The sequence below is a fragment of the Haliotis cracherodii genome, unplaced genomic scaffold (assembly GCF_022045235.1).
Source record: "Haliotis cracherodii isolate W230 unplaced genomic scaffold, xgHalCrac1.p SCAF_6, whole genome shotgun sequence".
Classification (NCBI taxonomy): Eukaryota; Metazoa; Mollusca; class Gastropoda; order Lepetellida; family Haliotidae; genus Haliotis; species Haliotis cracherodii.
Window position 1 is genome coordinate 58,008,651 of NW_027266319.1, and position 15,965 is coordinate 58,024,615.

General features: G+C 39.1%; 2 protein-coding genes across 2 annotated transcripts in view; both read right to left on the reverse strand.

The window, feature by feature from the left end:
- Positions 1-15,965, reverse strand: part of LOC139444918 (neuroglian-like) — a 301,741-nt gene that overhangs the window by 267,245 nt on the left and 18,531 nt on the right. The gene's annotated exons all lie outside the window — the stretch shown is intronic.
- Positions 13,231-14,995, reverse strand: LOC139446531 (uncharacterized). The gene is made up of 4 exons (XM_071227833.1): positions 14,991-14,995; positions 14,611-14,750; positions 13,816-14,118; positions 13,231-13,565 (listed from the first exon to the last, which is right to left on the reverse strand). Exons 1-4 carry the CDS (start codon positions 14,993-14,995, stop codon positions 13,231-13,233), a joined length of 783 nt encoding a protein of 260 aa, XP_071083934.1.

A 15,965-nucleotide genomic window follows, 5' to 3' on the forward strand; every position in this document is an offset into this window, starting at 1 on the left:
CAGTTGTAAAGCTTACAGTAGAACACGTGCACTGCTCAACTCCTGTTGTGATGTCTACAGTAGAACACATGCACTTCAGGGTTTCTGTTGTAAAGCTTACAGTAGAACACATGCACTTCAGGATTTCTGTTGTGAAGCTTACAGTAGAACACATGCACTTCAGGGTTTCTGTTGTGAAGCTTACAGTAGAACACATGCACTTCAGGATTTCTGTTGTGAAGCTTACAGTAGAACACATGCACTGCTCAACTCCTGTTGTGATGTCTACAGTAGAACACATGCACTTCAGGGTTTCTGTTGTAAAGCTTACAGTAGAACACATGCACTTCAGGGTTTCTGTTGTGATGTCTACAGTAGAACACATGCACTTCAGGGTTTCTGTTGTAAAGCTTACAGTAGAACACATGCACTTCAGGGTTTCAGTTGTGAAGCTTACAGTAGAACACATGCACTTCAGGGTTTCTGTTGTAAAGCTTACAGTAGAACACATGCACTTCAGGGTTTCTGTTGTAAAGCTTACAGTAGAACACATGCACTTCAGGGTTTCTGTTGTAAAGCTTACAGTAGAACACATGCACTTCAGGGTTTCAGTTGTAAAGCTTACAGTAGAACACATGCACTTCAGGGTTTCTGTTGTAAAGCTTATAGTAGAACACATGCACTTCAGGGTTTCAGTTGTAAAGCTTACAGTAGAACACATGCACTTCAGGGTTTCTGTTGTGAAGCTTACAGTAGAACACATGCACTTCAGGGTTTCAGTTGTAAAGCTTACAGTAGAACACATGCACTTCAGGGTTTCAGTTGTAAAGCTTACAGTAGAACACATGCACTTCAGGGTTTCAGTTGTAAAGCTTACAGTAGAACACATGCACTTCAGGGTTTCTGTTGTGAAGCTTACAGTAGAACACATGCACTTCAGGGTTTCAGTTGTAAAGCTTACAGTAGAACACATGCACTTCAGGGTTTCAGTTGTAAAGCTTACAGTAGAACACATGCACTTCAGGGTTTCTGTTGTGAAGCTTACAGTAGAACACATGCACTTCAGGGTTTCAGTTGTAAAGCTTACAGTAGAACACATGCACTTCAGGGTTTCAGTTGTAAAGCTTACAGTAGAACACGTGCACTGCTCAACTCCTGTTGTGATGTCTACAGTAGAACACATGCACTTCAGGGTTTCTGTTGTAAAGCTTACAGTAGAACACATGCACTTCAGGATTTCTGTTGTGAAGCTTACAGTAGAACACATGCACTTCAGGGTTTCTGTTGTGAAGCTTACAGTAGAACACATGCACTTCAGGATTTCTGTTGTGAAGCTTACAGTAGAACACATGCACTGCTCAACTCCTGTTGTGATGTCTACAGTAGAACACATGCACTTCAGGGTTTCTGTTGTAAAGCTTACAGTAGAACACATGCACTTCAGGGTTTCTGTTGTGATGTCTACAGTAGAACACATGCACTTCAGGGTTTCTGTTGTAAAGCTTACAGTAGAACACATGCACTTCAGGGTTTCAGTTGTGAAGCTTACAGTAGAACACATGCACTTCAGGGTTTCTGTTGTAAAGCTTACAGTAGAACACATGCACTTCAGGGTTTCTGTTGTGAAGCTTACAGTAGAACACATGCACTTCAGGGTTTCAGTTGTAAAGCTTACAGTAGAACACATGCACTTCAGGGTTTCTGTTGTGATGTCTACAGTAGAACACATGCACTTCAGGGTTTCTGTTGTAAAGCTTACAGTAGAACACATGCACTTCAGGGTTTCTGTTGTGAAGCTTACAGTAGAACACATGCACTTCAGGGTTTCAGTTGTGAAGCTTACAGTAGAACACATGCACTTCAGGGTTTCTGTTGTAAAGCTTACAGTAGAACACATGCACTTCAGGGTTTCTGTTGTGAAGCTTACAGTAGAACACATGCACTTCAGGGTTTCTGTTGTGAAGCTTACAGTAGAACACATGCACTTCAGGGTTTCTGTTGTGAAGCTTACAGTAGAACACATGCACTTCAGGGTTTCTGTTGTGAAGCTTACAGTAGAACACATGCACTTCAGGGTTTCTGTTGTAAAGCTTACAGTAGAACACATGCACTTCAGGGTTTCTGTTGTAAAGCTTACAGTAGAACACATGCACTTCAGGGTTTCTGTTGTAAAGCTTACAGTAGAACACATGCACTGCTCAACTCCTGTTGTGATGTCTACAGTAGAACACATGCACTTCAGAGTTTCTGTTGTAAAGCTTACAGTAGAACACATGCACTTCAGAGTTTCTGTTGTAAAGCTTACAGTAGAACACGTGCACTTCAGGGTTTCTGTTGTTAAGCTTACAGTAGAACACGTGCACTGCTCAACTCCTGTTGTGAAGCTTTCAGTAGAACACATGCACTTCAGGGTTTCTGTTGTAAAGCTTACAGCAGAACACATGCACTTCAGGGTTTCTGTTGTGAAGCTTACAGTAGAACACATGCACTTCAGGGTTTCTGTTGTAAAGCTTACAGTAGAACACATGCACTTCAGGGTTTCTGTTGTAAAGCTTACAGTAGAACACATGCACTTCAGGGTTTCAGTTGTAAAGCTTACAGTAGAACACATGCACTTCAGGGTTTCTGTTGTAAAGCTTATAGTAGAACACATGCACTTCAGGGTTTCAGTTGTAAAGCTTACAGTAGAACACATGCACTTCAGGGTTTCTGTTGTGAAGCTTACAGTAGAACACATGCACTTCAGGGTTTCAGTTGTAAAGCTTACAGTAGAACACATGCACTTCAGGGTTTCAGTTGTAAAGCTTACAGTAGAACACATGCACTTCAGGGTTTCAGTTGTAAAGCTTACAGTAGAACACATGCACTTCAGGGTTTCTGTTGTGAAGCTTACAGTAGAACACATGCACTTCAGGGTTTCAGTTGTAAAGCTTACAGTAGAACACATGCACTTCAGGGTTTCTGTTGTGAAGCTTACAGTAGAACACATGCACTTCAGGGTTTCAGTTGTAAAGCTTACAGTAGAACACATGCACTTCAGGGTTTCTGTTGTAAAGCTTACAGTAGAACACATGCACTGCTCAACTCCTGTTGTGATGTCTACAGTAGAACACATGCACTTCAGAGTTTCTGTTGTAAAGCTTACAGTAGAACACATGCACTTCAGAGTTTCTGTTGTAAAGCTTACAGTAGAACACGTGCACTTCAGGGTTTCTGTTGTTAAGCTTACAGTAGAACACGTGCACTGCTCAACTCCTGTTGTGAAGCTTTCAGTAGAACACATGCACTTCAGGGTTTCTGTTGTAAAGCTTACAGCAGAACACATGCACTTCAGGGTTTCTGTTGTGAAGCTTACAGTAGAACACATGCACTTCAGGGTTTCTGTTGTAAAGCTTACAGTAGAACACATGCACTTCAGGGTTTCTGTTGTAAAGCTTACAGTAGAACACATGCACTTCAGGGTTTCAGTTGTAAAGCTTACAGTAGAACACATGCACTTCAGGGTTTCTGTTGTAAAGCTTATAGTAGAACACATGCACTTCAGGGTTTCAGTTGTAAAGCTTACAGTAGAACACATGCACTTCAGGGTTTCTGTTGTGAAGCTTACAGTAGAACACATGCACTTCAGGGTTTCAGTTGTAAAGCTTACAGTAGAACACATGCACTTCAGGGTTTCAGTTGTAAAGCTTACAGTAGAACACATGCACTTCAGGGTTTCAGTTGTAAAGCTTACAGTAGAACACATGCACTTCAGGGTTTCTGTTGTGAAGCTTACAGTAGAACACATGCACTTCAGGGTTTCAGTTGTAAAGCTTACAGTAGAACACATGCACTTCAGGGTTTCTGTTGTGAAGCTTACAGTAGAACACATGCACTTCAGGGTTTCAGTTGTAAAGCTTACAGTAGAACACATGCACTTCAGGGTTTCAGTTGTAAAGCTTACAGTAGAACACGTGCACTGCTCAACTCCTGTTGTGATGTCTACAGTAGAACACATGCACTTCAGGGTTTCTGTTGTAAAGCTTACAGTAGAACACATGCACTTCAGGATTTCTGTTGTGAAGCTTACAGTAGAACACATGCACTTCAGGGTTTCTGTTGTGAAGCTTACAGTAGAACACATGCACTTCAGGATTTCTGTTGTGAAGCTTACAGTAGAACACATGCACTGCTCAACTCCTGTTGTGATGTCTACAGTAGAACACATGCACTTCAGGGTTTCTGTTGTAAAGCTTACAGTAGAACACATGCACTTCAGGGTTTCTGTTGTGATGTCTACAGTAGAACACATGCACTTCAGGGTTTCTGTTGTAAAGCTTACAGTAGAACACATGCACTTCAGGGTTTCAGTTGTGAAGCTTACAGTAGAACACATGCACTTCAGGGTTTCTGTTGTAAAGCTTACAGTAGAACACATGCACTTCAGGGTTTCTGTTGTAAAGCTTACAGTAGAACACATGCACTTCAGGGTTTCTGTTGTAAAGCTTACAGTAGAACACATGCACTTCAGGGTTTCAGTTGTAAAGCTTACAGTAGAACACATGCACTTCAGGGTTTCTGTTGTAAAGCTTATAGTAGAACACATGCACTTCAGGGTTTCAGTTGTAAAGCTTACAGTAGAACACATGCACTTCAGGGTTTCTGTTGTGAAGCTTACAGTAGAACACATGCACTTCAGGGTTTCAGTTGTAAAGCTTACAGTAGAACACATGCACTTCAGGGTTTCAGTTGTAAAGCTTACAGTAGAACACATGCACTTCAGGGTTTCAGTTGTAAAGCTTACAGTAGAACACATGCACTTCAGGGTTTCTGTTGTGAAGCTTACAGTAGAACACATGCACTTCAGGGTTTCAGTTGTAAAGCTTACAGTAGAACACATGCACTTCAGGGTTTCAGTTGTAAAGCTTACAGTAGAACACATGCACTTCAGGGTTTCTGTTGTGAAGCTTACAGTAGAACACATGCACTTCAGGGTTTCAGTTGTAAAGCTTACAGTAGAACACATGCACTTCAGGGTTTCAGTTGTAAAGCTTACAGTAGAACACGTGCACTGCTCAACTCCTGTTGTGATGTCTACAGTAGAACACATGCACTTCAGGGTTTCTGTTGTAAAGCTTACAGTAGAACACATGCACTTCAGGATTTCTGTTGTGAAGCTTACAGTAGAACACATGCACTTCAGGGTTTCTGTTGTGAAGCTTACAGTAGAACACATGCACTTCAGGATTTCTGTTGTGAAGCTTACAGTAGAACACATGCACTGCTCAACTCCTGTTGTGATGTCTACAGTAGAACACATGCACTTCAGGGTTTCTGTTGTAAAGCTTACAGTAGAACACATGCACTTCAGGGTTTCTGTTGTGATGTCTACAGTAGAACACATGCACTTCAGGGTTTCTGTTGTAAAGCTTACAGTAGAACACATGCACTTCAGGGTTTCAGTTGTGAAGCTTACAGTAGAACACATGCACTTCAGGGTTTCTGTTGTAAAGCTTACAGTAGAACACATGCACTTCAGGGTTTCTGTTGTGAAGCTTACAGTAGAACACATGCACTTCAGGGTTTCAGTTGTAAAGCTTACAGTAGAACACATGCACTTCAGGGTTTCTGTTGTGATGTCTACAGTAGAACACATGCACTTCAGGGTTTCTGTTGTAAAGCTTACAGTAGAACACATGCACTTCAGGGTTTCTGTTGTGAAGCTTACAGTAGAACACATGCACTTCAGGGTTTCAGTTGTGAAGCTTACAGTAGAACACATGCACTTCAGGGTTTCTGTTGTAAAGCTTACAGTAGAACACATGCACTTCAGGGTTTCTGTTGTGAAGCTTACAGTAGAACACATGCACTTCAGGGTTTCTGTTGTGAAGCTTACAGTAGAACACATGCACTTCAGGGTTTCTGTTGTGAAGCTTACAGTAGAACACATGCACTTCAGGGTTTCTGTTGTGAAGCTTACAGTAGAACACATGCACTTCAGGGTTTCAGTTGTAAAGCTTACAGTAGAACACATGCACTTCAGGGTTTCTGTTGTAAAGCTTACAGTAGAACACATGCACTTCAGGGTTTCTGTTGTAAAGCTTACAGTAGAACACGTGCACTTCAGGGTTTCTGTTGTAAAGCTTACAGTAGAACACATGCACTGCTCAACTCCTGTTGTGATGTCTACAGTAGAACACATGCACTTCAGGGTTTCTGTTGTAAAGCTTACAGTAGAACACATGCACTTCAGGGTTTCTGTTGTAAAGCTTACAGTAGAACACGTGCACTTCAGGGTTTCTGTTGTAAAGCTTACAGTAGAACACATGCACTGCTCAACTCCTGTTGTGATGTCTACAGTAGAACACATGCACTTCAGGGTTTCTGTTGTAAAGCTTACAGTAGAACACATGCACTTCAGGGTTTCTGTTGTGAAGCTTACAGTAGAACACATGCACTTCAGGGTTTCTGTTGTAAAGCTTACAGTAGAACACATGCACTTCAGGGTTTCTGTTGTAAAGCTTACAGTAGAACACATGCACTTCAGGGTTTCTGTTGTGATGTCTACAGTAGAACACATGCACTTCAGGGTTTCTGTTGTAAAGCTTACAGCAGAACACATGCACTTCAGGGTTTCTGTTGTAAAGCTTACAGTAGAACACATGCACTTCAGGGTTTCAGCTGTAAAGCTTACAGTAGAACACGTGCACTGCTCAACTCCTGTTGTGATGTCTACAGTAGAACACGTGCACTTCAGGGTTTCTGTTGTAAAGCTTACAGTAGAACACGTGCACTGCTCAACTCCTGTTGTGATGTCTACAGTAGAACACGTGCACTTCAGGGTTTCTGTTGTGAAGCTTACAGTAGAACACATGCACTGCTCAACTCCTGTTGTGATGTCTACAGTAGAACACGTGCACTGCTCAATCCCTGTTGTGATGTCTACAGTAGAACACTTATTGCTTGGCTTCTGTGGACTCTCAAAGAGAATAGAACTGCCAACTGCAAGAATGGCAATGTGAACTTCTCTTGATAAGGTAAAAACTTAATTATCTTCAAAACACTTCCAAAACAAATCATCAAAAAACAAAAGGAGACTAAAGTCTCTTTAGGTTTCCTGGAACCAGTAAATGAGGCAGAAGGTTTTTGCAAAACCAATCTTTCATCTAATTATATCCGCAGCATAATGCGTTAACAAGGCTTGGAAAATAAAACTTGAAAATAAGACTGGACACACTGTCAGCATCCCTCCACCATTATCATAGCTTACAAGCTGCAGAACACAATGTTTTCTAATGGTATTACAACAAGACATATATATCACAATGGGCTTTAAAAAACATATTGTTTCATGTCAGTGTGATAGTCATATATTTCTTCAAAGTTTAAGTTCTCCTCCATCTTGGTTTTTTTTTCATGTAAGTTGTTTTGAGATATGTATGACATTGCCACAGTCTGACTCTAGTGTATTTTAAAGTCTGACATTTTGAAATCATTTCCACAAAAGTACCCATCTGTGTTGCCATGATGACTGTCTGACGGCTGGTTGTAACAAGTTTGTAAATACCAAAAATATTCTCATTTCCCAGAACTCGTTTCTAAGCATGAACTTTTTTCTATCCCACCGTTGTCCGAGACAGAAATGATGACACTCTCTATCATAAGAAACACTTACGCTCTAAATAGGAAATGATTCAGCTCCATACAAGGACGTTAAGAAATGATTCAGCTCCATAGAAGAGATTACTGTTGTCTATCATCATTTCATTGGCACCAGGGCGGTCGGGTAGCCTAGTGGTTAAAGCGTTCGTTTGTCATGCCAAAGACCCAGGTTCGATTCCTGACATGGGTACAATGTGTGAAGCCCATTTCTGGTGTCCCCTGCCATGATATTGCTGGAATATTGCTAGAAAGCGGCGTAAAACCATACTCACTCACTCACTGTCAACATTATTCTCATTATATTTTGTTATTATTGTTATCATTATTGTTGTATGATTATGATTGTAACACATTTTCCATACTGTGTCCACACAGTATGTGATATTAGCTAGGATTGGTTTTGAGCCATTAACTATAAATATACATTTCATTAGTAGATATATATATGCTAAGATTATTGTAGTAGACTATATGTACACTTGTACAAGGCAATCTTACCACTATTAATCCAACACTGGTGGTGTCTTTATAGCTATAGGTTTCTGTGCTGGACCAAATACACACGAGTACAAAGCTGTCGTACCACTATCAACGTAACACTGATTATAGCTGTAAGGTTGTTGTGCTGGACTATATACACATTTGCACAAAGCTGTTGTACCACTATCAACGTAACACTGATTATAGCTGTAAGGTTGTTGTGCTGGACTATATACACATTTGCACAAAGCTGTCGTACCAGTATTAATGATGCAGTTCCCAGCATACGCTTACACTGACTGCTGCCATGATGTTGGTGTGTTGGGCTAAGTACAGGCATGTACAAAATCAAACCACAATAAATAATGCAGCACCTACCAAGCTGTTCTGTGTTAAGATTGGCTCTGAGAACTATATATACTCATAACTTATTGAAACATTCTTGTGTTTGTAATTTAATATAAATGTTAAGCAAACAAAAATCAACACACTAACATCTTCCCAAACAGACCATTTCATGTTTCAGCTAAATAAACACGTCAATAGTAAAAAGATGGATCCTTGACATCCTGACAATCAGATTAACATGGTAAGAATCAATAAAAAACATATCCTCAAGTTGCCACAAATGCCCCACTCAAGTCACAGAGTGGGTTTAGGCCAAAGTAAAATAAAAATAATGTTTGACTGTACTCCCACTACCAATCAAAAATGATTTCATGACAGCACTTTTAATTATATTTTGACAAGATTGATACATTTTGATAAGTAGGTAAATGAATTGTTTGATAGGCATTACTTAGAAGTTGACAGATGACAGAATAGAGATAATTCATGGATAACAACTTCTTTATTTACTCTAAAGGCAACGTTTGGTTTAGATCCTTGCTTGACAACAGTATAAGCATCTATACTGAAACATCGCCGTTAGAGTAAATAAAGAAGTTGTTATCCATGAATTATCTCTACTTTGTTTAGGGAAATGAAAACAATCACACAAGAAATCTGACTTAAATATAATTGTTCTTGAGGTCTGAGTTAGAATTAGTCTTCTCATTTGTCAACAGTGTTGATGGTATCATTGCATTATGGAACTCTATCGATTTGTCTATAATGCAAGCAAAAATTGATCTGAAAAAAAATATAACATACCTACCTTCAGTAAAATACAGTTATAACGAACTCAAAGGGACCACTAATTTTTGTTCGTATAATCGTTTTTTGTTATAATCATATATACAGCATATATACAACAAATGTCCGGGACTAAAAAATAAGTTTGTTATATCAGTTAGTTTGCTATAAGCGTGTTCATATAAATATACTGTACGTCTTTCAACACTGACATGAAAAGAGTGGACAAACATATATATTTTCAAGGGGAGCCTTGCAGCGTTTACGTAAACTTCATTATGTATATATTATAGATGATACGAAGCTACCAGACATCTAACCTTTCTGATGACACCCAAACACAACACCTAACTGGTGGCTGTCTTCAGCAGATTGTAGAAGTACTCCGTCAACTTCCACTTTGAATCACATAAACATTCTGATAGATGTTAAGAGACCTCTGTAATCCCTTAATGAAGTTTTAATCTACTTGTACATACTCTCTAGGGCTTCTCACGCATCCTGCAGCATCCTGCAGCATCCCAGGTCTCCCCATTACCCGGTGCATGACAAATGGAATATTGCGGTGTAGGTTCGGAGTGGCAGGGAGTAAAGGGCCATTTGGGCCCTTGATGAGAGTGATGAGGCCTTTTATGCCTCTGTGTCATTACTTCAGTAGGTTTTTGTGTGGAAGGAAGCTATAGGTGCAGGGCATATACATTTACCACTTTGGTGAAACTTGTGACCAGTGGAATCGAGGTGACAAAGTGAGTGAGTGAGTTGGGTTTAACGACGCTTTTAACAGTATTCCTGTTATATCACGGTGTGTCAGCTTAATGTGGGAGGATATATTAAGCTTTTAACAGTATTCCTGTTATATCACGGTGTGTCAGCTTAATGTGGGAGGAAAGTGATGCAGGTCTCAGATATTTACCACTTCGGTGAAACCCACGAGCACGGGTATAGTGCTGACAAACCCAGAAACATAATCGGGGCAAACCGGGATTCGAACCCACAATCATAGGTTTCTGGCGTGCCCAAGGGACGCAAATCTGCACAGCGAATCGCGGCGCCTTAGATGAATGGTCCCCGGTAACAAAGTGTCTCCATGTGTAAAAATTGAACCCACAAGTTCGCATCTGAATGTGGGGCTCCATTCCTCAGAGCGATCTTTGCGCTAAGATATATATATATAACTCGATTATCTGAACAAAAATTACTCAGTAGTCATAGCACTATGATCCCTTTTGGAAGGAGGCCCTGGGCTAGACTAAGATTTAACCTGTAAATGAAAATATTTTAAGATTTGATTTGTCAAAACTGTCTTAAAAATATACCGTATTTTCTTGAGTATGAGTTAAAAAATCACCAGACATGTTGATTTACCATTTCAATTGTATTTTTTGTTCTGCTAGACATTGTTTTATATCAAGGGATTAAGATTACCTTATGTATTTTCTCGTAAACTAAGCCGGACATGGTAATCAGCTGTATATATATCAGCCCAGTATATAGAAAGGAACACATTTTCTGAAACTGAAGAAATGCAGAATTGTAGACTTGCTTGGGATTTGTGTGATAATTTCATTTCAGGGTCTGTATGGGAGTTTAAAGCTAAAATGGTGTTACGCCGCTTTTAGCAATATTCCTCTATCACGGCGAGGGACACCAGAAATGGGTTCCACACATTGTACCCATGTGGGGATTTAAACCCAGGTCTTTGGCGTGAAGAGCAAGGCTACCCCACTGCCTCTGTTAAATTATGAGAGTTATTTATTTCTTACATGGGATATCAACATACGTTCAGCCTTTATAATATTAAATAATGATGACTCCCCAAATAGAATCCAATAACGGCAATTATGGACAAGTCCATTTTGTGAACAGGGGGGTTAAATTTGTTGCCATGTTAAAAATTGTCGAATATCTGTACTTTTTACCCCAATACCGATTTTCTTATCTCTCCCACTTTTAGAAGCGATTGTTTGGCCATTGTGTTTATCTATGTTGCCCAGCTACATCTTTTCAGCAAACAAGCATTTTCTTCTTCCTGTCATTACAAAATCATCATTGCCAGTGTGTAACAACAATTGAATATCGGTCAAGTCATATTCCATTGGGTGCAAAAAACAAAACAGCAGTAAAAATCATACGAATGGACCACTGAAAATCAGTGATGACGCTTGGTGCTCACATAAAGGGCATGCATCACTTTGGATGTTCATTGTGTGATGTACTTTACCTTTTTTGGAGGTTTCAATGCAAAAGCCTGTCATAAGAGGCAACTAACAGGATCGGTTGGTCAGGCTCGCTGACTTGGTTGATGCATGTCATTGAACCCAATTGCGTGGATCGATGCTCATGATGTCAATCACTGGATTGTCTGGTCCAGAATTGATTATTTACAGACTGCCATCATATAGCTGGAATACTGCTGAGTGCGGCGTTAAACAACAAACAAACAAACTTATGGCAGGTAAATAGTACCACAAACATTCATTAAATTCATGGCCTGTTCATGTATCATTGTGTCATTAAAAACTACAACCAAACGTAATTCCACATTAATGGAGGTTAAATGACAAGTCCTGCTTAAACCTGCTCTAGTCAATTAAGTCTCTTTTATACAAACATATACTCTTCAACAAACAACATACTATTTAAGTTTTAAGAGACTGTCAGTCTCATCTCACAGAAATATGTTCCAATGCACATAATCAAATGCAACAAATTATTAATATGTCATTGCTTACATTGTTTTGCAGAGAATGTGTTTTTAATTCAGAGAACATTGCTTATTACATCATAGCCATATATCCTTAATTTTATTGGTCATTACAAAACAAAAATTATCAGATTTTCAACAGAAGTCCTGTCAACTATCCATTATCAGTTGTGCAAGCAATAGAATCTTGCTACACATACATCATGCGGATCCTTGAGGCGGGAAAAATTCTCTTCTGTCCAGATCTAATACCTATAGATTCAGAAATTTGGGGTGAATGTGTGTCATGATAGAAGCAAAAGGACCTAATCCAGAGGTAATGATTTGTTTAATCTCTTTAGCCTGCAGCTAATCCCCCGCGGTTCGGTGGTGTGGCCACATATCGCAGCAAACCACTAGTGTGACATTCATATTCAAGCATTTACTTGAGTGAACTGCATTATTCAGAACTGTCCTGTAGACACACACAGCAAGTCAACCTGTTATGACAGTAGCTATGCTTTCAATCAATTTCATTAAGTAGCCCCCTGGGTTTATATCTGGGAGAGCGCCATGTTATAGATGATAATTCCACACACATATGGAATGGTCTCATGCAACTATTCCTCTGTGGGCAGTTACTTTTTATAACACACCATACATTCAAACATAGAAATTGCTGTTTATCCATCATCTCTGACTATCATCATCATCAGCATCATAATTATCATAATTAACATCATCACTATCAACATCATCTCCATCATCATCATTATCATCTCCATCAACATCATCATCTCCATCATCTCTGACTATCATCATGAGCAGCAGCAGCAGCATCATTATCTCTATCATCTTCTCCACCATCATCATCATCATCATCTCCACCATCAACATCATCTCCACCATCAACATCATTATCATCACCATCAACATCATCATCTCCATCATCATCATCATCATCATCATCATCATCATCAACAACATCTCCATCATCATCATCATCATCATCACCATCAACATCACCATCATCATCATCATCTCCACCATCACCTCCACCATCTACATAATCTCCACCATATTCTCCACCACCACCATCATCATCATCATCATCATTATCATCACCATCAACATCATCATCTCCATCATCACCACCATCTACATAATCTCCACCATATTCTCCACCACCACCATCATCATCATCATCATTATCATCACCATCATCATCATCATCATCATCATCATCATCATCATCATCATCACCATCAACATCATCTCCATCATCACCACCATCAACATCATCATCATCTCCATCATCTCCACATCATCATCATCATCATCACCATCATCATCCCATTATCATCTCCACCATCAACATCATTATCATCTCCACCATCAACATCATCTCCATCATCATCATCAGCAGCAGCACCATCTCCATCATCATCATCATCATCTCCATCACCATCTCCACCATCTACATCATCTCCACCATATTCTCCACCACCACCATCATCATCATTATCATCACCATCATCGCCATCAACATCATCATCATCATTATCATCACCATCAACATCATCACCATCATCAATATCATCACCATCAACATCATCACCATCAACATCATCAACATCATCATCTCTGACTATCATCATGAGCAGCAGCAGCATCATTGGCATCATAATTATCATAATTAACATCATCACCATCAACATCATCTCTATCATCATCTCCACCATCATCATCATTATCATCACCATCTCCATCATCATCACCATCAACATCATCATCATCATCTCCATCATCATCTCCACCATCAACATCATTATCTTCACCATCAACATCATCATCTCCATCATCATCATCATCATCATCATCAACATCATTATCATCACCATCAACATCTCCATCATCATCATCATCATTTCCACCATCATCATCATCTCGATTATCATCTCCACCATCATCATCATTATCATCACCATCAACATCATCATCTCCATCATCATCTCCACCATCAACATCATCTCCACCATCATCATCATTATCATCACCATCAACATCATCATCTCCATCATCATCTCCACCATTAACATCGTCTCCACCATCATCATCATTATCATCACCATCATCATCATCATCATCATCATCATCATCTCCATCATCATCTCCACCATCAACATCATCTCCACCATATTCTCCACCACCATCATCATCATCACCATCAACATCATCATCATCATTATCATCACCATCAACATCATCACCATCATCAATATCATCACCATCAACATCATCACCATCATCATCACCATCAACATCATCACCATCATCAACATCATCACCATCACCATCATCTCCACCATCATCTCCATCACCATCAACATCATCACCATCAACATCTCCACCGCCACCATCATCACCATCATTATCATCACCATCAACATCATCATTATCATCACCATCAACATCATCACAATCATCAATATCATCACCATCAACATCATCACCATCAACATCATCACCATCAACATCACCATCAACATCATCACCATTATAAACATCATCACCATCATCATCACCATCAACATCATCACCATCACCATCATCTCCACCATCATCTCCATCACCATCAACATCACCACCATCAACATCTCCACCACCACCATCATCATCATCATTATCATCACCATCAACATCATCATTATCATCAACATCATCATTATCATCACCATCAACATCATCTCCACCATCATCTCCACCATCAACATCATCATCATCATCACCATCAACATCATCTCCACCACCATCATAATTACCATCAACATCGCTGTTACATCGTGATAAAACTAAAAAACTGTTCACAAAGAAGTTAAACCCAACCCAGACACTCACTATCAGCGAGCACATGCACTTTACTATTCTCAGTCACCTTAAGATTCATTCAGGTAATCTAATTAATTTAATCATAGTCGCATATGAAACTCATCTGACTAAAAAATGTTTTACAGTTCACAGCTGCATCAATTAATAATGGCATCAGGCTGATTTAAACACTGTGAACACAAACTCCATTATGAGAATACAACACAAAAATATTCACGAGAGATTCTCAAAATGAAGCACAGCACTTCTATCAATAAGCCAAAGAACATTCCTTCCTGAATGAGACCTGCCGTTTCCAACTATCCGTGTTCAGACAAAAAAGGACTACAAGGTGTAAACAGTGTTGAAGGGATAGGATAATTGCTTGCCTACATCAAACAGCGAGGGCGTCAGTGAAGAAGTCAGCTTAACTTTACCTACGTCTCCAGAGACACTCCACCATAAGAACTTGGAAGTTAATCACCAGCCAACAAAGGCTCGTGAAGCAGATAATTCCTTTAATTTCAGTGTCTTGTGTATTTTCACATTTTTAATTTCCATGTCTGTTATTCGTTTACAACATTTTGTAATACTTTTTTCTAAACTGTTGGCAGAGAGTTAATGAGAAGTGATAATCCACCAGTTTAACAAAAAGTGAGAAGATTCAAATTTTTATCTTTTTTCTGCCATAAAAATAATTTGCAAAAGTAAAACATACCTGAGAAATATGATCTTTACTGCAAATATTTCAGTTTAAGAAAGTATATCATCAAAATATATTATTTTGGTAAACATACATTCTCCTAGAATAATCCTTCCTTGGGGACATCAATAATAAAAAAACTTAGATGTTTCAACAAACATCTGAAATAAAGTTTCAAGTAGATTCAGCAAATACTCATGGCTTTCAAAATATATTATCAACATAAATGTTACCAATCTTCCTTGAAATCTTAAATATATAACAAATAATCAGAAATTATATTTTTTAACAAATAATCAGCATTTCAATTTTATCAAATTTCTTTTAACATTGACCCTATAACTTAAGTCAGATGGTGAATACATGAAAATAAACATATTTCAAAGTATTGTGACCATACAAAACAAATAATTTGACCACTATGTAAGTTAAAAGAAATTTGAACCTTTATTAAAAAACACACCTTCATACAGTATT

Coding starts and splice junctions, on each gene's coding strand:
- LOC139446531 (XM_071227833.1), bottom strand. Junction 14,119..14,610: donor TGATAATGATGATGTTGATG/GTGATGATAATG, acceptor ATGGTGGTGGAG/AATATGGTGGAGATGATGTT. Junction 13,566..13,815: donor TGATGATGGAGATGTTGATG/GTGATGATAATG, acceptor TCATGATGATAG/TCAGAGATGATGATGTTGAT.